Source organism: Python bivittatus, unplaced genomic scaffold (assembly GCF_059951505.1).
Source record: "Python bivittatus isolate LINGU-HERP-01145 unplaced genomic scaffold, Pbiv_v1 ctg000700_np1212, whole genome shotgun sequence".
NCBI lineage: Eukaryota > Metazoa > Chordata > Lepidosauria > Squamata > Pythonidae > Python > Python bivittatus.
In genome coordinates this window covers 93532070-93557644 of record NW_028277098.1, presented here as the reverse complement: position 1 = coordinate 93557644, position 25575 = coordinate 93532070, and the positions used below count along the sequence as shown (strand labels likewise).

The window sequence follows — 25575 nt, the reverse complement described above, 5'->3', positions numbered from 1 at the left end:
TGTTTCCTTTTTTAGAGAAACACCCATTAAAATTATATGTATGTATGTTAGAACTGTGTCAGTTATTTGAAAGAAATGCTTTGTAAAACAGATTAACACCAATTTCCAGTCTCTTTAACATACTAAAAGAGCCACTTGCTTTGCAAGGCTCCTGTGACTATATACAGACCACATTTCCACTGGGACCACCAGTGAAGTAAAGTGACTCTGCATGCACACCCATGCGGAGATCGCTGGGTCATCTTTCAAATGAGTTTCTTAAGCCGCACGTAGAGTACAATTGTATAATTTTTCAAAGAGGAATCACCTCTTTCACATGCCTTATACAACCTCAGTGTATATGACTTAAAAATTCTGTTTCAGTCAGTCAGAAAGGACACATTATCTACCTCATAAATATTAATAGCAGAAGAAAAGTGAAATTGTCAGTTCAACAAGAAAATGAGAACAAGAGACAAACTAACCATTAGTCCAGATGCTATTTATCCCAGCATTCTTAAAAGGACTCTATCAGATTTTCTAAGAAAAATACATAACTTGTCTCTGGGTTGAATCTGTTAGAACAGTGAAGCTAGTTTTTAACAATTGGAAATTACAGGGTGATTAGTCTAAACCATAATATTTCTAAGCATTATTATACCAATGTCATATGAAATTAATGGGGAATTCTGCTTAAAAGTGAAAATATAAAATTTGCTGTTTTGTTAAAACAAAAGGAGAGATGAGACCACACAAGCTGAAGGGAGGTTTAGATAGTCCTTCTCCCTCTCCCTCCCTCCCTCCCTCCCTCTCTTGCTGCCATCTACTGGTCAATAGGTCTAACAGTTGACCAGTCACCCCACAGTTTTCTGGTCTAAAAAAATTCAGACAGTGGTCAGTACCATAGGAAAGGAAAAAAAAAATACATTGCATGAAATAATCAGAGTATTGTGGATGACAGTTGGAGGAGGCCTTTCATGTAGTGGATGATGTTGGGTGAGGCTGGAATTTCAGATAAGGGAACCACTAATCAGTGTCCTTAGAATTTTGTGGGTCAGGGTTAGGGCTTCTGGAGATCTAGAAAAAAGCCAACAACCTTATAAATGTTCTCACTGCTGGCTGGAGTTTAGACTTTTTATTTGAAAGCATAGTAATAATGGGATCTTTTAATCTTTAAAATAAACTGAATAGGTTCTTATACCAGAAAGTCAGGTATCACCTTTGAAAGAAAAAGAATGTAAATCACTGGAAGAAAGAAATAGTTATTCCTCTCAACACCAATATCCTCAAGCAGAGAAAAATCTAACTAAAAAAACAATTGAGGTGGACTTCCAAACAGGTCAATCCAAGGTAACTTAATTTTTTAAATAGAAAAGAATTCTTGTTTTGTGATATTTGGTTAAATATATGAATGCTAGGTTAAATTATATTTTTCATTTTATTTCAAGACCACCCCTGGTAAAAGGAAAATGTCTGAGGCATCAATGATTGTGCCATCCACTTCCAGGTTGTCTGTGTGGAGTCCATTTCCATTAATTAATACTTGTAAGTTAAATAGGATATAGTATTGTGCCTTAATTCAGTATGCTGTTAGTATATTTTATTAGTTTTAGAAAATGTTCCTCTGTCACCGTTAGCCAACAGCTATTATTAGCCTCTAGAAATGATGTTATAAGTTTGTGGGTTGGTCAAGATGACCCCACAGGATCACTTCAAGTTTTGTAATTTTTTACTCTATGATTGCCTGTAGCATGAGTATCATAAGCAGTAACATTTAAGGTCTAGCAAGTTGATAATTATCATATTCTGATTCAGTGGGAACAGAATAGCCCAGAACGTCTTATTGATAAGCTGAGATGAGTTATGTGTCTTCCTTCCCCAGCCCTAGACTTGGCAAGGGTGAGTGAAGTGTTTATATGTAACAGGAGACTAGTCTGTGGTGGATTTAATAAAGAAATAGAGAACTGAGCTTCCTCTTCATTGGAAATCCTATGGCTTTAGGGAGTTCGATAATCCCTAAATAGGAATATTTCCTCCTGTGAGCTATGGAAACTGAATTCTGGGTAAGCACTGGAGGCTGTGGTAACTTCCTGCTATTCCAAAGTGGACTTATGTATTTGCTTACTTATGCCAGATAGAAGTAGCAGGGAAAAAGTTCATGACTGTCATCAAGAGATGAAGGGAAAATACAGTTTAGAAAATCCATCAGTAGCATTTGTACAAATCCAGGTTCTGTGGAAACAATTTCACGTACCACCCCTCTGGATTCTTCTTATGAGAATGCCCAAATTACTAGCAATGATGGATTCTGGAGAAGAGCAACTCCCTATGTTTAGTTTCACTTTAAAAATGCAAACGTCTAGATTGCATTTTGTTTACACCCAGACTGCCTTCTACCCTTCCTTGGTTGAGTGGGAGGAAATCAGAGGGAATATCTTGACCCATCTTAGCTGCCATTGACATGTAGTACTTGGGTTATCAGTAATCTTGTATGAATTCTTAAGAGGCATCTCCGGGTGGCCAACATTGGTTAATCCACTGTGAATCTGAAGGACACCTTGAACCAATTCTTTTCCATTAAACAATGAATTCCATAGTCCATTTACTGTAATTTTAGTGGAAACAGCACAAAACAAGTTACATTAACACAAATGAACTATGGGTTCCTTCCCAGCAACTCCACGAAAAGGGAAGATTAAAACCCCTCTTCATATGATGAGCTTAGTGGAAAGAAATGAAATTTTCTCAGTACCTGAGACAAGAGCAATGAATACTGGTCGAGAAGACAGTTATGCCTCTCTGCTTTCCGCAACCAAGGCTCTTAAAAGGAATAATTCTGTTGAGAAGGTAACTATTTTAGATTTGTATAACAAATTCAAAGCTGAAAACTGCATGGACTTTTTCTAACCTCCAAAGATTGGTTAAAAGCTACACATTCCCCCAAATAGTAAGCTTTTTTTAACTGAGAATTAATGAAGTATACAAGGGAGATGAAAAATTTTTAATTTGATGCAGATCATTTTTGGTAATGCCAAAAGTGGATCTCAGGAAAAATAATCATTAAAAAAGGAGTGAAAGAAACCAAAGTGAACTAGAATATTTGCAAGAAGAGAAAGTACAAGCTTTATATGAGAAAATATCAGAGGACAGTTAATCTTCCAACAGGTTGATTGGAAAGTAGATATAAGAGGATGTGAAAATTGCTTGGGAAAATAATTACATGACAGAGTGCCACAGACATGTGTGAAGTTACACTAATGGAGGCATGAAAAAATGAGTATGAGAGAAAGATATTATGTAATGTTTATAGAGCAAAAAAAATTAGTTGCAAAGAACATAGTCAAAGAGCATGGAACAGTTAACATTAAAAGAGGCATACAAATCGATGGAAATAAAATATTGATTTGGAAGTGGGTGCAGAGGGTTAAACAGAAAGCCTCTAGCAGAGTGAATGGAATAAATGTAATCAAATTATTTGGGGTGAAATGAGTAATTGCTGGAACTGAAGTGAGGAAATGCTGGAAAGATTTTTAAAGAGATTTTTAAGGAATGTTAGTGATATACTGAAGAATAGAATTGAAACAAATGCTCCAAATAATAGTGCCCCCCAAAAATGAGATAAGGCAGATAACAACTTTTGTGAGAAAGTTGCAAAATGCCACGGCTACAGATGTATATGGGGTAATTGGGGAAATGTTAGAATATGATGTTTGTTTATGGAGCAAATTTGTTTAATGTGTGTGTGAAGACTGCATCTGTGCCCAATAATTGGAAAAATATGGCTGTTGTTTCCCTATTGAAAGGGAAACATAGTAAGAGTAAATGCAAAAACTAAAGGGGGATTATTTTGCTATATTTGCCCAGAAAGGGTTTTGGCAGAATTCTGATCAAAAAGGCAGAAGAGGTGCAGCGAGCAAAATTTGGGAAATTTTATGTTAGGCAAGGGTCATTTTGCTCTCCTGCAAATTATTGAGAAATGTATGAATGTGATAAAAAATGTTTATTGTATGTTTGCTGATTTAGAGGAAGCATAAGATAAAGTGAATAGGCTTATGGAATATTTTGTGAATATGGAATTGAAAGTTGGTTGCTGAATACAGAAAATGTGTGAGATTAAATGAAATGCTTAGCAATGGTTCAGCACTGAGCATGGAATAAGAAGGAGATGTGATGCTTATATATATATACATATATACATATATACATATATACATATATGTATATATGTATATATGTATATATGTATATATGTATATATGTATATATATATAAAATGTATTATATATTTATATATATGTATATTTATGGATAAATGTATAAAGAAGGATCCCACCTGCCAAGACAATTCGTAATAGATTCTCTGCAGTTCCAAGTTCCATTCCCTAACCCCTGGATTGAGATGAAAGCAAAAAAGAAATTTATATCCACATGTCAACCCAGTCTGCCCTTTTTTGCTGCTCCAAAGTCAAAAGGGAAAGAGTATAAACAGAAATACTTAAGTGCTTATATCAAATTAATTTTGATGTTGCAATTTACCATGTGCAATGTTAGCTGGAACTTTATTTTTTATGAGGGTGAATGAAAAGCAACATGGAAGATCATGTCTCAACAATATGCCTATATACATCTCTCCGACAGTTTTAAATAATTTTGAAATTGTTATTAGAAAATGTTGCATTGACTTTTAATCAGGGAGGTTTTTCATATCTTGTACTTGAACTATTTGGGGCAGAAAAGAATGTAAATAAATCAGTATACATCTTAATAATATTTACGATTTCTTATTATGTTTACATATAGCAAACTCCAGTTGAGAAAATGAAAAATACGATGCACAGTGAGGAAGATGAAAATATTAATGGAAAGCAAAAATTAGGTAAATAGTTCGACATATTTCACTAGTCATGCTTTAAAATAGTTTTCATGTTGGTACAGAAAATCTTCATTAGGATTGTATTTCATGTCTAATTTGATATATATGTTTCACATAGATGAATTAAGTGATATTGTTCCTGATTCCCAACCACCAATATGCAAAAGTGACAAACCATTGTAAGTACTACAAATAATTATAGATAAGAAATATATATGTTAATATGCCTAATTTGGGCAATAAATTCTGCCCTAATTTCATATTGGAAGAGATTTTCCACATATCTACTTTAGGAATACAACTAATTATATTTTATCTTACTCCTGATTTCTCAACAAGTATCTGCATGGACATTAGAAAGAAGGGGTTTTCAGCTTTTCAGTTGTTCCTGTATAGGACTGGAAAACAGTATTTACCAGCTGTTTATCTTATTTCTTCTTTATTTCTTGTTTTAGAGTTAAATAAAGTACACTAATATTTAGTATACGATGTAAAGGTTATTGAACTCTGAACGTGGGATTTGGAACCTGGATTCTTGCAGGACCATCTTTTTCCAGCAGATTCTGCCTGTCCAATAAACGCTAGGAGAGAAGAGAGGGTTGTTATCATCAGGGACCACAAGGGCCTGCCTTTTCTATTGCTGCCCCTTTCCTTTGGAACACTGTTCCAGCTGAGTCAGATTAGTATCAACTCTGCTGGCATTCAGGAAAGCTTTTGGTGCTTGATAGAATGGTGGGTCTCCTCCATACAGTAAGCAATTATTGTTGTTATGACTATCTTTACACAGTGGATTAATGGAAAAGAAGGTTGATTGTTGTTATTGGGTTTGGAATGTTATGTTTTCCATGTTATTCTTTAATTTTATTTCTGTAATATTTGTAAGCTACTTAGAGCCTTTTTAGAATTAAGCAGCATATAAATTGCAATAATAAATAAATGATAAAAATAAATTATGCAAGTTGGGGAGAGGGGTTTGGCAAAGAAAGTTGGCCAAAGAAAAGGAGAAAGAAAATATTGATCTCTATAGGTAAATGATTTCTTCCTTCTGAAAGCTGGGAGCTTGTCTTTTTCTGGGGAAAGTTCTCTTGAACTCTGTCTTGAGTTCAGTTTGACTTCCTCTGTGGACCTTTGGTGGAGTTTTGTTTGCCTTGGCATTATTTATTATGGTTGGTTGCACAGTCAGCCAGATGTTTAGACTGGATCTGGCATTTTTATCCACTTATCGAGTCCTTCCCAAGGACCTGGGATAGGCAGATGTTGTTTGATGGTGCTAAAGGTATCGTCGCAGGATATAAGCTGCCTTTTGCAGTTGACTGATGGTGATTTTGTCAGTGCCGATGGTGTTCAAGTGATGCTCCAGATGTTTTGGGAATGCACCTAAGGTGCCTATAGCTATTAGTACTACCTTTGCTTTCTTTTGCCATAGTCATTCTACTTCTATTTGCAGGTCTTTGTATTCTGTGATTTTCTCCAGTACTTTCTGTTCTATCCTGCTGTCTCCAGGTATTGCAATGTCCACTATCCAGACTTTTTTGTCTTTCTTATCAACAATTGTTAAGTCTGGGGTGTTGTGGGCTGTTGTGTGGCAGACGTTGTCTATTTTTTTATTATTATTATTTATATGATTTATATAGCTATCCATTACAAACATTTTAGCTGTTTTCTAATAAAGTTTCTCCAAGTATTTTTTTCAGTAATCTAATGTTAATAATCTAATCCTGTAGTCATGTTTTCATGCAGCAGAAGAACCACAGTCTTTTCTCCAGGCACAAAGGCTTGATTTTGTCTTTTTATTGGCCCACAGTTAAGAATAAAACTAGTGTTAGTCTGTTGTGCCAGAATTAGGAAAACACTGATTTATAGGTAACAGCAGAACCCTCCTTTCTTTATATTTAAAACCTTTTAGTGGAAAATACTTCAAAATTCTGTAATTACTTTAATTTTATCATGGTGAACGTGGTAATAGGAAAATTCATATGAGCTCACTTACTAAACAAAATTTTGACACCTATTGAATGTAAATATTTATATCTAATTAATATATAGTCCTGGTTTGCCTAGACATAAACAGCTTCTAATAATTGTCTATTACTGATCCAAATGGTCTCAATTTTATGTAGAAAACAACACATCACATGTAGGCAATCTGTAGTCTGCAGATGAGATGTAACTTTTAAGGCTTTTTGCCAGGGCACATAGTCTCCAAGACTGCCCCCCTTTGCTTGCTGATTTAGCACAGAAACTATAACTTTTAATCTCTTTGCTGATGTTCATAGCTCTAAATAATCTTTCTCATCTCTCCCCCTTTAAATGTCTCCCCTCCCCTATGGCTATGGAGAACAACAAGATAGCTGTTGTTGCTGTTGGGGTTGTGAATGTTCAGACAATAGTTCACAAATATATGTTTGGTTATGCCAGTCATTTGGTGGTGGTGGTGTTGCTGTGAGATTGTAAGTCCTGCAAAAGAAAAATATGTTTTTTAGCCAACATTGTGAATTGGCTGTTATCAAGTGAATGTGAGTGAGGGAAAGAGAAACAGAAAGAGGTAGTAGAAATGAAAGAGAGAAATAAAAGGGAGACCACTTTGATTTGTTACTTCTGTCTCATTCCCTTTGACAGGTGTAGTCCCCTACAGATATCCCAGCTCTGAATGCAGCCCTTACTCCAAAAAAAAAAAGGCTGCCCACCTGTGGGCCACATAATCATTCCATCCAAGGGATATATTGCAAGCATCATGGTTTTGTCCAGTATAATACAATACTAACATTTGCTTCTAAGTCTGATTATGAGCTGTTTAAGGAAATCTTCAGTGAATATTTTTCCATTGTTGACCGTGTAACAGATGCAGATCACTTGTACTTTGACAAAGTGTTGGCCTATCTAGCCCAATACTACCTGCTCTCATTGCTACTGGTTCTCAAGAGTTTCCCATCAATGTAAATCCTTTTTTAACTGGAAACACCAAGGACTGAACATAGGTCCTTATGCATGCAAAGCCTGTATATCTGTACTTTACTAAGGACCATGGGAAATTCTGTGTTGCATCCATAAAACTTATTCACTGCATTATGGTCATTTGCTTCCCTATAACATTAGTGAATCTTATACTTAATCAAATCTGTTCAAACCAGCAGTGGAAGGACCACAGTGAATGATAGAAACAAGGATATGATTATAGCATTAATATGTATTTGCAGTATTCCTAGGTACACATTGTATATCTATGATTGTCCTGCAACGTAGCTTAGCCTTGAATGGGTAGTTTCATTCCTTAATTCCTGAAGTTAGAGGTATGCGGTGGAAGAATATTCCTTTCTTTCGTTTTAGTTCTGCCATTCCATGATGGCAAAGTTCAAAGCTCCAAATGCTGCCTACTTAGGTTATTAGCTTTACTATATGCCTTTTAAACCTATTTTTCCTATTTCCATGAATTTAGTTTAAGAGCTCTACCACACTACCATTCATTCTATCCATAAATTATTCTCAATGCATTTTACATCCAGTTCAGTTTTTACCTTCATTATTTTCACTACCTGAAAGTTTAAAATTTGTTTGGTATGGTTATCTTTACCCTTGCACGCATAGAGCCTGTAGACAGCACCTTCAGCCAATCATTGCTCGGCCCAAGCTAGGCAATAGCTGAGCACCAAGAACGCAAGCCAGTCAGTAATGACTGTCTCCAAACCTGCAAAGTGTCAAGTTCACTACCTCTCCAACTTCAAGGGCACTGAGAAGTACAAGCAACCTTTTTCACTTCCTCCAAACAAACAAAAAAATTCTAGCTTCCCTTTTCTCCCATAACATATACACAGTGTCCAGGTATTTGTCCACATGTATCTCTATTCATTTGTCAGATGATTTACAAAAAGCATTACTCTTGATAGCATACTACTGGGGTAGTTGTAAGGAAGGCTGACTTTGAGAACATTTGCAAAATGCAGGGAACCAGCATTGCACAGATCAGTATTAAGCTGATTAGTCAGCAATTTGAATGCAGAAAGATGATAAACAGTAGCTCAGTATTCAGTATAGTGAAAACTTTGAGTTTTTAAAAAACAAGAAAAGTAAATATCAAGAAATGTGAATTAGCATTGCAGTAAACATTGGGAAAATTGTGATTAACCCCAGTGCCTTTGTATAGGGAAATATATTTTGGATAGATATATGCAAGTAATTGTACTATTTGGGCTACTTTGCTTAAACCGAATGCATTTTATATTTGGAATAATCATATAAGTGAAATTGTAAACATACTAAAAAGTTGCTAAAATAAGTGTGTTTTTTTAGATTACCTGGCCTTTCAGACAGTTCTGTGGCTGAAATTAAAACTAAAAAACCCCTGAAGTGCTGGATACCTGAAACAATAATAACTCAATGTCAGAAGATTACTGCATCAGAAAGTATAATACATCAAGGTTAAGTCTTTATTTATATAAAAAGTAATATCAAAGTTACATTAGGTTTTTTTCATATTTATCCAAAGAAAGATGGTATTTTTTCTGAGAATAGTTACCTTTAATCTGAGTGAGTGTGTGTGTGTGTGTGTGTGTGTTGGTTATCTTCTAATAGCAGAAAAGAGGCAGATATTTGAGAAAAGCTGATATTGTTGAAAGGGGAAGCCACTTTTGTCTCATTGTCAGTGAGCATTCTAGAAGTATGGTGTGGTGTCCATGATTGTCCATGCTTCTCCCTCTCCCTTTCTCTTGCCTCACTACTGAGACTCACCTTCTACATGTAGAAGACAAACACTTTAGGCCTTTTCAGGTATTACAAAAAAAGTTAAAAGTCAACACTTAAGCAGAGAAGATGAGCCCCTCTCCTCCAAGTCAGTCTGGGGATATTTAATCTTAAAAAATAGCCCTGCTTTCAGCATCAAAGTTATAACACCAGCATGATTTGGGAAGAGAATAATTCATCTCAGCTGCTCAAGTGGGAGAGTTTTACTTCTTTCTTTGAACTGTGAACAAGGCTTCTCTCCTTTCTCCTCCTTTCCCTTTATTGCCCTTTTATCTTTTCCTTGTCTTATCTCCATCCCCTCTTCTCCATCTAGTTCTGTTCCCCACTTCAACTTTTCTGTCCTTCCCCTCATTCCATCCACATCTTGTTTTCCTCTTTTTCTTAGCGTTTACTATTTTTATTTGGTATGCACTTATATCTAAGTGCAGTACAAGATCTGTTTTCCCCCATAACATCCCTGTGAGGTAGGTTGGACCGAGAGGGAATGACTGGTTCACATTTACCCATAGCTGAGGGTAGGCCAGAATCTGGATTTCCCTTTCCTAGCCCATCATCTCCTTCTCCTCTTTCTCCTCCCTCCAAAAAGAAAGAATGGCTTGTGAATGAGAGACGCAGTGGTGTGCAGATAGGGGATCGATTAATTTTAGTGAGTGGATGCCTTATTTTACAGGCAATTAATTTTAAGCAGTAATTATTAATTCAACTAATATCAATTTATTAATTTGTCCTTGAACTGTCCTTTTTAGAATGTGGCTTCAAACCAATATCTATATATATACACATATATGCTACATGTACTATAAAAGTATGAAATACGTACAAACATACTGGGGTTGTGGGAAATCTCCAGGATTTTACCTGGAGTTGGCAGCCCTAAGTTGACAAGCTGGAGAATCTGTACATTGTAAAAAACTTGAAATTCAGAGCTGACTTCCTTTTGGATAAGTGTGATAACTTATAACACTTTATTTAATTTAAAACTTTGTTCTTGTTTTCTATTAGCTCCTAATCTAAGTGATAGAGCTGCTAAGCAAAAAGCTTTTTCTTCAATATTTGGAATGACTTCTTCAGAGCTAAGAAATAAACAACGTTGCAGTGGAGAAGTCATAGAGGAGCAACACAGCGAAACCACTAAAATACCAGCAGAAAATGCCAAGATAAACAGTGCAGATTCACAAACCAGTTTTAAGAATTTGGATGAGAAAATATCAAAAAGTAAAAGCAGAAAGAGTGTTTCCAATACATCTGAAATATCGCTTCCTGCTACCAGAAAGAATAATAATTCTCTAGTAAATTCAAGGCACTCAAAATCAATCCCTAAAATTAATGAGAATGATATTAGCTTGAATGTATCTTCTCCTGGAAAAGGGACTGCTAATAAGAAAACTGATCAAATAAAGTATGAAAAGGTAAAACAGCTCTGGCATTGCTTTTCTAGTTGTAAATCAAAATATTAACTGCTTTTAGTTTATTAAATGTTTGGCATATTATTCATACATTAGGTAAACCCTGATTCAGATCAACATTTTCTCATTAATTAATTTATATTAGCGCAAAATAGCATAAAAGATCAATTCAGGTTTCATAGGAGACAGTGGACTTCTCTCTTCACAACTGTAGGAAGAAACCTTGTCATGAAGATACTCTTGAAGTTGCTGGAATTTTCTATCACCTTGATTGCCATAGAGTCCAAATTGAGATGCCATTGGAAAAAATCTAGGGAAGCTGAGAAGTTGGCTGAAGGCGATGACCTTAGAAACAATGCTATCTGCTGACATATGGGCTGGGATCATACATTGAACTAAACTTTTGTTTTATCTTTGGCATGTTAACAAGTAGCAAAGGCTAGATTAACTCACCAGACTAGGTTACATATCATAGCTTAGTAGCTGAGTTCACACATCACAAAGTCAAAACCAAAGTACTATAATTTGGTTTAGCATGACGTGTGATTCAGCCCATGGTACTGAAAAAAAGTGGAAGTAGGAAAAAGATGTAGTTCTGAAACTTCACATAGTCACAGGAGAATCTGTATGTTGGCAAGACAAGAAAAGGAGGTTGGAAAAACACTGTTATAGGATAAACAAATAGAAACTACCATACAACTGAAGAAGAGGAATTTGGTCAGTAGTGATTTCTGTTGCTGCATAGCAATATTACTTGTTAACTAAGAAGAAATAGGGCTAAAGGAGTGGGAGGAGAAAGCCATTTGACATATAGATTTGGAGGAAATCAGTTCTTTTGCTGCAGACCATTAATTTTCATTGTATCGGATCTGTTGTACTCATAAATATAGGCAGTTATCAACAGTAAAGTAGTATCAAATATAGAACTAAAAAGCAAGAGACAATGAGTATAATTCTGAAAGGGATGTGTTTACCTGCAGCTGAATCATTTTTGGAGCTTCTGTTAAATATAAACTTTTTAGTTCAGCCACCTAAACTGTTTTGATGCAGGAATGCACACTTCTCTGACACTTGAATGACAGCTATCTAAAGCTGTGGCTAAATTTTTCATTGAAATCAGTGTAATAATTGCAATGTGATTTGAATGTTTTATGCACATTTCAACAGTTTTCATTATGGTTTCCTACCAGTTTCTTTGAGGGGAGGATGCATTCAATTGCTTTGAATTCTGGGAAAAAAATATTTTTCGAACATATATTCTATGCCAATCAGTTTCCTTGCAGTATTTAATTTTCAGTAGTCATCTACAATATACAGTGTAAGGACTGTAACAGCCACTGTGTTGGACAAACAGGCAGAAAACAAGCAGAGTGCATCGCTGAACACCAACTAGCAGCCAGAAGACAAAATGAAGCCTCCTTAATCCCACAACACATGGACAGACTCAACCATAGTTTCAACTGGGAAACTGAGCATCCTAGACTAAGCTAAATCCAAAAACACTAGCGAATTCCTGGAAGCTTGGCATTCAGACAAATCAGCCATCAGTAGACACAGAGATAAACCACATTTACACACCATTCAAAAGGGACAATAAAAAAGCTAAGAAGGAAACAAAAAGACTAGAACCTATGCTATCCAGCAGCCTACACCCAGATAAGCAGGGATTAACCCCAGACAGCCAAGCAGAAAATAATATCCTAATCAAGGAACTACCAAGGAGAAAACCACAACCCCACCAAAACTGGCAGGGCAAGCTACTGCATATAAACAGGGAGAAAACCCCACACTCACTTGTACTTGATGATGTTACCTAGTTTGGTAGTGAAATGTTTGCAAGCAAACAACCAAGCTCAGAGAGCACTAAGGACTCCACAGTATTTAATTTTTTCATTTTTTTTTCAGAAAGCAAAATCAAGAGACATGATTGAAGCAGCAGAAATGTTAATAAGTAAAATCAGCAAAAGATATAAAGACATGGATGATATAAAAAACACAGGAATATTGCACGAGACATTTTCTGATAAGAGGTATTGTATATATATTCTCTTTTTATGTAAATCTGTAAACCACCGAAGTGTACGTAGATATTCTGTGTTAGAAGAAAATAGTTTTGCAGTAGATGTACTTTATCTGTTATCTTTTTCTTGATTTCCTTTTCTATATTTTTCCTATGTTTATCTTTTATCTGTTTAAACATTTTCTAATAAAAATTATGATAAAACAAGAAAATAGTTTTAATGGTTCTATATCTTTTTCCCCATCCTTTCATATTGCATAATGTGATATTATCACAAATTGTGATATCACATTATCACATTATAAAAAGTCAATTTAAGCAGATCTGGTCATTAGTCTGGACAGAACTGAATTTATTATTTATCTACCACTGTGAAACATACTAGACAGGGAAAGGGCATCTCAGGAAAGTCACATGATGTTAGATATTTTAAACTAAAGTTGTGTTAAATGTTGAGCAAAGCGAACCTTTTTATTAGAATGGGGGACCATTTTTGAGGGACCAAAATAATCTCTGAAATCTCTCAAATGCCTATTATTTTTCACTGCTCTTTCAGTTCCTGTCATAGCTTCATGGTTTTCTTTCTATTGAGAATGCAATCTCTCGAAGTGTGAGGATATGCTGTAAGAGGATGAATATTTTTAGGGTTCAACTCTAATTCAAATAAGCAAAGACCTGTTTGATATGTATGGAAGACTGATGCTTAATTCCAATTTCTGTTGTCATGTACTATGACAGTTATATTAATTCCTATATTACACTCAGAATTCTCTGTCGTCTGTATTGCTACCAGTTTATAAATTTAAAGAATTCTGAGTTTGTGGTTGATTTTCAGTTAGCATAAAATAGGAGATACAATGAACTGTATTTAATGCACAAATAAAACTGCATTTAAAAATGCATTTTATTGTCTGGAGAATTTTAGAATTTGCTGATCTGGTTTCACAACTGGTCCCCGTGGTAACAGTTTTGAGCTTATTCTGTATATTGACAATAGGATGTATTTTAGCAGTTTTGAGTTTATTAGTCTTGTATATTGACAATAGGATGTGTTTTGTGAGTAATAATTTAATTTAGTAATTATAATGGGTGCTTTATTCTTGGCTGCGATGTATTTTAATGTTTGTATCATTTTAATTGTTTTCATTTTCTAAATTTTGTTTACCTCCCAGAGTCACCTGGTGAGATGGGTGGCCATACAAATTAATTGATTAATTAATTAATTAATTAAATAAATAAATAATAAAAGTTGTTTGGCATTTTAAGATTATAAATTAAGATTATAAATTATGAAGGCTTTTTATATTAGATATAAATGTATACACACACTCTTATACACACACACACACACACACACACACACATTAGTATAAGCATTCATGGACTGCAGTAGATAAAGCCAGAACTCCAATTCAAGGCTTAGATGTAGAGCAGAGTTGGTCAGATTATTAGCTGTGTGCAGAACTGAGATGGAACCAGGATTGCAGGAGGTGGAGCAGAGCTGGAATCAGAATGGAGCAGGGCTTTTAAAAAATTGAATCACAACCTTGGAAAATTGAAGAAAATTATATAATTTCAGCGATCTGTCATGTATGTATGCATCTATCTATCATCCTTAAATAAGCTGATTGATTGATTGATTGATTGATAGAATTGCTTTAGGTATTTAAGTATTTTGCTTTGTTATTTTGACTCCCTGGCTTAGTTTTCCTTCATGGATCACTGCCTTGTCGTGGCGAAGGGGCTTGCGTAACTCAGTGAAGCCATGAGCTATACCGTGTAGGGCCACCCAAGATGGACAGGTCATGACAGAGAGTTCTGACAAAATGTGGTCCAGTGGAGAAGGAAATGGCAACCCACTCCAGTATCCTTGCCAAGAAAACCCCATGGACAATGTTAGAAGGCTAAAAGATATGACGCCGGAAGATGAGCCACTCAGGTCGGAAGGTGTCCAATATGCTATTGGGGAAGAGCGGAGGGCATTTCCAAGTAGCTCCAGAAAGAGTGAAGCGGCTGGGCCAAAGCCGAAAGGACGTTCAGCTGTGGATGTATCTGGAAGCGAAAAGAAGGTCCGATGCTGTAAAGAACAATATTGTATAGGTACCTGGAATGTAAGATCTATGAACCAAGGCAAGCTGGATGTGGTCAAACATGAGATGACAAGATTGAACGTCGACATCTTGGGAATCAGCGAATTGAAATGGACAGGAATGGGTGAATTTAATTCAGGTAACCATTATATCTACTACTGTGGCCAAGAAACCCTTAGAAGAAATGGAGTTGCACTCATAGTGAATAAGAGAGTGGGAAAGGCAGTAATGGGGTACAACCTCAAAAACAACAGAATGATCTCAGTGCATATCCAAGGCAAACCATTCAACATCACAGTAATCCAAGTCTATGCCCCAACCACTGATGCCGAAGAAGCTGAAGTTGACCGCTTCTATGAAGACCTACAACACCTTCTAGAACTAGCACCAAAAAGATGTCCTTTTCATCATAGGGGATTGGAATGCTAAAGTAGGAAGTCAAGGAGTAATCGGAATAACAGGCAAGTTTGGCCTTGGAGTACAAAATGAAGCAGGGCAAAGGCTAATAGAGTTCTGTCAAGAGAACAAGCTAGTCATAGCAAACACTCTTTTCCAACAACACAAGAGACGACTCTACACATGGACATCACCAGATGGTCAATACCGAAACCAGATTGATTACATACTTTGCAGCCAAAGATGGAGAAGCTCTATACAGACAGCAAAAACAAGACCAGGAGCTGACTGTGGCTCAGATCATGAGCTTCTTACTGGAAAATTTAGGCTTAAATTGAAGAATGTAGGGAAAACCACTGGACCACTCAGATATGACTTAGATCATATTCCTTGTGAATACACAGTGAAGGTGATGAATAGATTTAGAGGGTTAGATTTGGTAGACAGAGTGCCTGAAGAACTATGGACGGAGGTCTGTAACATTGTACAGGAGGCAGCAACTAAAACCATCCCAAGGAAAAAGAAATGCAAGAAAGCAAAATGGCTGTCTGATGAGGCATTACAAATAGCTGTGGAAAGAAGGAATGTGAAAAGCAAGGGTGAAAGGGAAAGATATAAGCAACTGAATGCAGATTTCCAGAGAATAGCAAGGAGAGATAAGAAGGCCTTCTTAAATGAAGAATGCAAAGAAATTGAGGAAAACAATAGAATGGGGAAGACTAGAGATCTCTTCAAGAAAATTGGAGATATCAACGGAACGTTTAGTGCAAAGATGGGCATGATAAAGGACAAAAAAGGCAGGGACCTAACAGAAGCAGAAGAGATTAAGAAGAGGTGGCAAGAATACACAGAAGAACTATACAAGAAAGATCTTAATGTCCCTGATGTCCATGCTGGTGTGGTCACTGACCTTGAGCCAGACATCCTAGAGAGTGAAGTCAAGTGGGCCTTAGGAAGCATTGCTAACAACAAAGCTAGTGGAGATGACAGTATTCCAGCTGAGTTATTTAAAATACTAAAAGATGATGCTGTTAAAGTGCTGCACTCAATATGCCAGCAAGTTTGGAAAACGCAACAGTGGCCACGGGATTGGAAAAGGTCAGTTTACGTTCCAATTCCAAAGAAGGGCAATGCCAAAGAATGCTCAAACTATCGCACAATTGCACTCATTTCACATGCTAGCAAGGTTATGCTCAAAATCCTACAACCTAGGCTTCAGCAGTACATGAACCGAGAACTACCGGATGTACAAGCTGGGTTTCGAAGAGGCAGAGGAACTAGAGATCAAATTGCCAACATTCGCTGGATCATGGAGAAAGCACGAGAGTTCCAGAAAAATATCTACTTCTGCTTCATTGACTATGCAAAAGCCTTTGATTGTGTGGATCACAACAAACTGTGGCAAATTCTTAAAGAGATGGGGGTACCAGACCATCTTACCTGTCTCCTGAGAAATCTGTATGCGGGCCAAGAAGCAACAGTTAGAACCAGTCACGGAACAACCGATTGGTTCAAAATAGGGAAAGGTGTACGACAAGGCTGTATACTGTCACCCTGCTTATTTAACCTATATGCAGAGTACATCATGAGAAATGCCAGGCTGGAAGAATCACAAGCCGGAATTAAGATTGCAGGGAGAATCATCAACAACCTCAGATATGCAGACGATACCACCCTCATGGCAGAAAATGAAGAAGAACTAAAGAGCCTCTTGATGAGGGTGAAGGAGGAGAGTGCGAAAGCTGGCTTGAAACTCAACATTAAAAAAACTAAGATCATGGCATCTGGACCCATCAATTCCTGGCAAATAGAAGGGGTAGAAATGGAAGCAGTAACAGACTTCATTTAATTGGACTCCAAGATCACCGCAGACGGAGACTGCAGCCATGAAATTAAAAGACGCTCCTTGGGAGGAAAGCTATGGCAAACCTAGATAGCATATTAAAAAGCAGAGATGTCACCTTGCCGACAAAGATCCGCATAGTCACAGCTATGGTTTTTCCAGTAGTAATGTATGGCTGTGAGAGCTGGACCATAAAGAAGGCTGAGCGCCGAAGAATTGATGCCTTTGAACTGTGGTGCTGGAGAAGACTCTTAAGAGTCCCCTGGACTGCTAGGAGGTCAAACCAGTCAGTCTTAAAGGAAATCAACCCTGATTGCTCATTGGAAGGATCGATAATGAAGCTCAAGCTCAGATACTTTGGTCACCTAATGCGAAGAGAGAACTCTTTGGAAAAGGCCCTGATGCTGGGAAAGATTGAAGGCAAAAGGAGAAGAGGACGGCAGAGGATGAGATGGTTAGATAGCATCACTGAAGCAATGAGCATGAAACTGAGCAAGCTCAGGGAGGCAGTGAAGGACAGGAAGGCCTGGCGCAATATGGTTCATGGGGTCACGAAGAGTCGGACACGACTTAATGACTGAACAACAACAAAAGCTTAGTTCTAGGGTGATTTTTTTCCTCTTTGTTTTTGTTTTTTGTTTTTTTAATGAAGTGTTTTAATTTTTTATTTCTTTCTCTTCGATAGACAGACAGACAGACAGACAGAAGAAACCTTTCCTGTTACAAACACCATTCACACACATACCTATATGTGTACATGAGTAATAGGTTAGGCTTCTTTTTAAACTACATAGTTCTTTTATATAATAGTAATATAGTTATATATTTATATTGCTGTTTATGTATGTCACAAATGATTTTTTTAGAGAAATCTAAATTGTAATATTTTGAAGTTTAAAAGTTCTGGAGCAGTTTCTCTCTCTACTACCTAAAAATACTGGTAAAATATACTGAAAGTAACAAAATGCAATATGTAATTCATGTTATAAAAGTAAATTATCTTAACATCTTTATTATCCATTAACATCTGTTAGGAAACATCTGTTAGAAAATTGCTTATGGCCATACCATACTCGTGTACAGATTTTTTTTCCCCCAAGGGAACCTGGTAAAAAAAGGAGCTGGAACCTGGTAAAAGCAGCCTGAGCTGGAGCTGAGGGCGCTCTACTCTAGGACAGCCTGCAGCTGGCACTGCCAACCATAGACTACAGTTCACCATATGGTAGTCTATGAAAGTTCATTTGTGCCATAATATGTGTGTTTATGTACCTACATCCTTTTGTTATTTTTTATGCAACAGACTAACCTGACTACTCTGGAAATCTTTGCAAGTACTGTATTTCATATTGTGTTTCATCACTTAATTATATTCCTTAAGATCAGTATTTGTCTTTCCAGATGAAGATTTCTAGCATGGTATTGATCTATATTCTACCCATTTTTCTTATAGCACATCTTTAAATAAAATGGATAGTGATAATAAGGTATGTTTTTTTTTCTTCACAAACTTGTCTGAAATGTTTTTGGATATTTATTTTTAGACAGGATAGATTAAATATGTTTGAACTCAGAACCCAATAAATGTTTTTTGTCAAGTGTGAAACAAAACGTGACTATAGTGGCATTGTTTCAAGTCTTGTGACTGATCTGTTCACTGTGTCTAGAGGGTTGTTTAGTGTTTGTTAAAACTTTGAAATAAAGGGCTACTTATTTCAACCTTTTTCCAGCTTATCCAGCTGGAAGACCTGTTGTCCTGTTGTCCATGTTGCTATTGGCTTAGACTGGAATCATGTGGGGCTGGGAGGAAAGCAGCAGTTAAACCCATGACTAGACAGAAGAAGGCTCATCACAGCTAAACTGCCAAAACACAACTTTGCTGTGGGGGAGTTCACTGACTGTTTTTTTGAAAGCCAGGAGTCACTCCTATGTGCAAGGAAAAACATCAGCAAAAAAAGCAGTAATTGCAAGAAAGATCTGTTGCTTGATGTTGCTAAGTAAGTAAGGTGTTCGTTCTTAAAGAAAAGCTTCCAGAAAAGGTTTTTTGTAACCTTAAGCATTAGGAAAACCTCACAGAGATGTACTAACTGTGAACATTAAAGGCTCTAACTAATCTGTTGGCTGAGTGAGAGGTTTTATTTAAAGAAATTGGAAATATTTTTTTCTATTCTCTCTTTTGAGAAGGAAGATATATCTAGGAACAAGTTCTAATCTGAATAGATTTTACAGTGGGTGAGAATTGTAGGAATTTATTGTAATATTTTCAAAAATACTTAAAAATTATCCTCCTTCTTAAATTTTCTGTAATTTCAGTGAGAAGTGACAGCATAGGCTTTCATTCCACTTACTTTTGTAGCCTTGAGGAGAAAGATAAGGAAGTAGGTGCTGGTCTTGAGTTCCCATTGTTTCCTCTGGCCAGAACTCTCAAAATATTCTGAATTTTGTCCCATGGGACATAGAACACTAAAGTATTTTTAGTTTTGAGCTAATGGAGTTCAGACAACATTTCAACAGAATGCTTCAGGGTTTCAGCCAGGCAAGCTAAACAGAGCTATATTCTGAGTTTGCAAAACACACTTTTGCCCCATCCTCCCTCCTTTCCTTTCCTTTCCTTTCCTTTCCTTTCCTTTCCTTTCCTTTCCTTTCCTTTCCTTTCCTTTCCTTTCCTTTCCTTTCCTTTCCTTTCCTTTCCTTTCCTTTCCTTTCCTTTCCTTTCCTTTCCTTTCCTTTCCTTTCCTTTCCTTTGATTAGTAAAGACTGCCGAGATTATCATCACTAAGCAATGCGATCATTTGGCATCACACTTTACGACCACATTGCTTAGTAATGGCAATCCTAGTCCCAATTGCTGTTGTAACCCAAGGACTACCTGTTGTATTGCTTTATTTTATTTTTTAAAATGTGAATTGCCCAGAATCGCTGGGAGTTGGGCAGTGTACAAATTTAATAAATAATTTTAAAAAATTATTGAAGCACGCTCTGAATGTGACAGGATTTTTTTCTTAATTTTTGTTGATTGCCTTTTTAAAGTAGCCCTACTTGGAACTTTTGTATAGGATATACCTGTTTACTAAATACTCTTATTTGCTCATATAAAGAAATCTTATAAAGGGGTAGTGTTGGTGGTCTTATAAATCTGCTTTTGTAATTATTCTTTTATGCCTAGAAAAAAAAGCAGAACAGAAGGACTCGAAATTTGAAAACTACACTACTTAACAATGCTAATGAACAGCATGTGTAAGTAAACAGCAGTCTAATACAAATCCACTCATTTGATAGATGAAAAGAAGAAACACTAAACTAAATTTTATTTATTTTAATAGGGATGATGTCTACAACTTTAACCTAAGTGGATTTGATGAACCTACAATAAAGCTTGGAGTAAGATAATTATAGCATATAATATATCAATAATTATAAATAGATATTTTTCAACAATATCATTTCTCATTATCTGGAATTTATGCTTCCTGTTAATTCTTCCCAAAATATCATTTGACTTTTTAGCAGCTTCAACCTACTGTTGGCTTATGTTAAACTTGTACTCTTTTGTAACTGCCCACCTAAATTACTGCTAACACTTTCAGTCAGAATCCTGCCAAGCATCTTTCCAGGCATTTTTGACAAACTAAGACCTCTGTAGTTTTGGTAGTCATTCTTTCTTTTCATACAAGGGAACAATAATGGTACCATTCCAGTGGTCAGGCACATTTCTAATACTTTAAACAATTTGCACAAGCACTTCATAAGCAAACCACATTTATTATTATTATTAGATTTTTATGCTGGCTTTTATGTGTTTTGGTCAACTCAAAGTGGCTAACATACCTATTTTATTTTACATATTTATTTGTTTATTAATATAATGTAATGTATTTTTATATTTATATAATTTAGTATTTTTCCATTTACCTATAGCACTCTCCATCCACGTCTGCAGCTTTATCATTTTTCACATCACAGAATAACTTTTTCTGTTGGATCACATTTATTCAGAATGTTTTCTAGTTTGTTTCAAAACCCATTCCTGGTTCTCCCATTATTACCATTCACTGCAATGTAATGTACAGCTGTCATTAACCAATAAACTACATCTATTTTCATATGCACCCATAGCAATCAAGCAAGACTCTTGCTTCTTTACATACCTTTTAATTAAATTAGCACCCTTCATGTCCATACATATATGGAAGATCAGCCATCTTCATTTAGATCTGTTAAATCCTCCCTTTTTTTTTCTCAGTATTACAAACACACCTCTCTTTCTCTCTCTTGTATTTCATTATTATGGGCCTATAAATATTGACATCCACCTCCCATCAAGGCTTTAATCATTCAAGAGTTTCATTTAACACTTTTTATTTCTTAATAAAAGAAGGAAAGAATAGACAAAGTTACCAGCATTAATCATGTCCATGCCGTATGCAGCTTTCCTTAGTAATAGTAAGGCCACTTCTGGTTGGTTTTGGTACATTTTGGTCAATGTATCAACCTCGCACTACTGTATGGAAACTCAGATCACAAACCTAGAGACTTGCAAGTCAACATAAAATGGACTCATCTTTACTGGAGAGGCTGGATAGCCATTTGTTAGGAATGCTGAAGCACTGGGCAGGGAACTGGGCTAGATGCTCTCTAATACCCTTTCTGATCCTCGCATTCTGTGGTTATGGTATTGTTTCTTGTATCCCACCATTAGAAAGTACTGACACACTACAGTACATTTATTTTGAAATCTTAATCAGTATTAAAATCCTATGTTTTGCCCTCCTCATATAGTAATAAAGACAACTGGTACTTGTAAAGAAAATAAAGATTTTAAAACAGAATCGGAAATACTCAAGTCATTTTAAATAAGTATCATTTATCTTTTGTAAAAAGGTGTAGACGTTCATTGTAAAAAGGTGTACAAGTTTCACTATAAAAAATAGGAAGAATGCTTGTTTACTTGACAGAAACATTTACACATAGAAAGGCAGAAAAATCAGCTACAAATGGAACTGTAATGGTTGTGCTGTTTTTTTAGGTCCAAGAATTTCATCTTACTAGTTTAGAAGTTACTAGTGAGCTCCCAAAGAAAATGTAAGTATACTTTCTATCAGCAGAGTTTTAAATAAGAGGTGTTATAATAAAATTAGATGAAGGCAAGATTCTAAATACGTGTTTTATATTGGCATGGAAGAGAAAAAATCTAGAAGATGCTTTACCTCTGCAAAGTGGTTGTTTTCCACATATGCAAGTAAGCAAAAAATTAATCCAAATGAAGTATTTATTTCCATTCTAATTGTGACAATAAGATACTTTTTATTTGTTTTAGGACTCTCGAAAATGAAAGAAAAAGTATAATCCAAAAAAAACAAGAAAAGAAGGTATTTTTTAAAAAAGAATATAATTTTTAAAAACAAATGTCTTGTATTTAGTAAAAGCTTTATTTTGTAAATGCATTAAACAAAAATGGTAAAATGCCCTTTGTAGTTCATAAGTGCATTGATTAACTTCCACATTATTTCAATAAATTCATGCTGCTGTCATGAGCAACTAATAGTATTATTTTCTTATATAGGTTTGGACTCAGAATAGTAATTTTTATATTTATTATACCTGTGAACATGTATCAGCTTGGATACATGAGTAATAGCATGTTGTTTAAATTTCTATGCAGAGGCCAAATGTATATCTAAAAAGATAAGTCCCAACCAGGAATAATCCTGTTAACTGAAGGTAAATTTCATATAACTGATATTGGACTCTAACCTACAAACATTTCTTCACCACACGTCTTTTAAATTGGCATAACATTCTTTATTGGTTAAGGAGTGTGATCTCCTTAAAACAACTTTCAATCATAGACTGTCCTTAGTTATATTCCAAGATCCTCTTGGCCCTGACTCTGCTGGCATTTTGTAAAGACTTAAAAACATGACTGTTTTCTGAGCATGGGAGTTGGGAGGATAATTGGGCTTATAAAATGGACTTTTATTTATGATAACAATTGTTCTTGGCTGCTATTATGTATATTTATTATTATTGCTTGGTTGGGTTGTGTTTTTAATGCTATATTATATGACTTGCTGTTGCAAGATGGGGCAGCCATATAGGTGTGGGGGGAGGGAGAGAAATACCACAGTTCTACAATATGAGACTGCAAAATAACCTTGAGATTTTTTACTGCCTTTTACATTTTTTTATTTAATTGAATTTCACTTGCTTTAATTTAAAATACCACACATCAGGTCTGTTATATTCAAATCTGTGCTATGTTAAATCCTGATTAAGTCTCATTGGTAGCAACTAAACAAATCAGTTACAGTTAATTTAATTTAATTAGTGGAATTGGACTTTAAGATCTCAATCATAATTAATTTATACAGACCACTGAATACTGGTTTTAACAGAATTTCATTGGTTTCCAAGTATAATTTGCTAATGAAGTTGCTTAAATCTCCAAAGAGCTTGTGTCCTTGACATTTGAGAAAATCCATCAGTTGAATTTGGTGGCAGATTAACATCTATATGTTTGCTAAGCTGTGACATCCATAGGTTTTTGTTTATATGCATGGTATGGGATAGGTTAGAATATTTTAATAGACCATTCACTAAACAGGAATTGCTTCTAAAAATCTACTAGCAGATAAAATGGCTTGAAGTTTCCTTGCCACATCTGATCAGAACAAGCGTTTTGCTGTTCCATAAAAGCATAAAAGTTATTTTAAAATAATACTTTTTTTTTTTTAATGACGTTTTCTTGTTCTACAGGGCAGAACAAATAGAAACAACAAGCATCTTTTTAGTGACACAGACACAGAATATAGAGGTGATGATACAAAGACAGATATTAGCTGGTTAAGGGAATCAAATAGAAAGCCTAAACCTCAGCTCATAAATTACAGCAGAGTCAGAAAACCAAGGAAGTCCAAAACTCTGGAGCCAGGTAAGATAGCTATTTATTACAAAACCCATCAGATTATTTTTCTGTAATTAAACTTCAGTTCTCTTGGGGCCTACTCAAATGTTGGTATTTAAACAAAGTCCAGAATCTTGGTGGGAATAAAGATGAGACTTTGCTCCCCAAAGTTTCCAGTCAGGAGACTTGCTAGGCAGAACACAGTTCAACTAGTGTTCATCCTCACACACCCACATGCACACACACACAATCCATGGTGGAGGCAGAAGGGAATTTGTCTTACAATGAAGTGCCCAAAGGGCACCTTGTTCCTCTTTTCTTCACATTAAAGAAGACTGACATACTATTTATAGCAGTGCCAAGCTGTTTACAAAGAGTTTCTCCCACACACACACATTTCCTGGAGCTATTCAGATAGTCCCCGGTTTAAGAACAAATTCCATTCTCAAGGTCTGTCCTTAAGTGGAATTTGTATTTAAGCGAGAACAGTATTCTATAATACTGTATAAGTAGTATTGTATAATGAACTCGAACCATTGTGTATTTAACTCAAATCATTGTGTATTTAACTCAAATTTTGCTACAATAGGCTCCATTCTTACAGTAACTATGGGTCGTCTGTAGCCTGGGCATTCTTAACCCAGGGACTACCCTATAACAAGCATTCCATAGAGCTTCTGATGTAGGTCAAGCACTGTCTTCTCCCTGCATCTATCCATTTCTGGTTGGATTTTTAATAAAAAATAGACCTAGAAATCTGCTGGATCGTATTGTTGGACTTAATAGCAAAAAGGAAAATAGAACATGTTGCCTTACTTTTGTCTGCTAATACATATTCAGAAGTAAGCCCCACTGAGTTTAGTGGTATTCACAATGAGGACTGTGGCCTTAAAGAATTTATTTGCATAGCACATACAGAGAAAAATGCAAGTTTTTTTCTGTCTTTCAGATTTTCAGTTTATTGTGCATAGAGTGGTTCTGATTCATTTCTAGAGCTGGATGTTATTTCTTCTTGCCATTTCCAATCAGAATACATGTTTCACTGTTCCATAAAAGCATAAAAGTACTTTTAAAATAATATGTAGCTTATTTTTCAAACTACATTTTTAGAAGAATCTTCTATGCTTCCAAATCCTTCTGCAAATTTTTTCTTTGTTGATTTGTTCTTCCAATATACTTGCAAATGCACAGAATCAGAGATATGTATGTATATATTCCAATACATATTCTACTATTCTACTGAGGTTATGTTAACGCTGTCCTTTGCTTCTGAGTACAGCACACTTTGCATGTCTTAAATTACATTCTAGCATTACTGCATTCCAATAAG

The 25575-nt window shown here is 35.7% G+C and overlaps 1 protein-coding gene across 1 annotated transcript in view; it reads left to right on the top strand.

The window, feature by feature from the left end:
• The window catches only part of SYCP2 (synaptonemal complex protein 2), a 60010-nt gene that overhangs the window by 13369 nt on the left and 21066 nt on the right, over positions 1–25575 (top strand). Inside the window, exons 13-26 of the mRNA XM_088154132.1 lie at positions 1171–1329; positions 1428–1524; positions 2654–2826; positions 4780–4855; positions 4971–5031; positions 9140–9252; positions 10592–10998; positions 12901–13025; positions 18795–18828; positions 20508–20578; positions 20665–20722; positions 22368–22423; positions 22659–22710; positions 24098–24272. Coding sequence (XP_088010258.1) covers positions 1171–1329; positions 1428–1524; positions 2654–2826; positions 4780–4855; positions 4971–5031; positions 9140–9252; positions 10592–10998; positions 12901–13025; positions 18795–18828; positions 20508–20578; positions 20665–20722; positions 22368–22423; positions 22659–22710; positions 24098–24272 — 1657 coding nt within the window. The remainder of the gene's footprint in view (positions 1–1170; positions 1330–1427; positions 1525–2653; positions 2827–4779; positions 4856–4970; positions 5032–9139; positions 9253–10591; positions 10999–12900; positions 13026–18794; positions 18829–20507; positions 20579–20664; positions 20723–22367; positions 22424–22658; positions 22711–24097; positions 24273–25575) is intronic.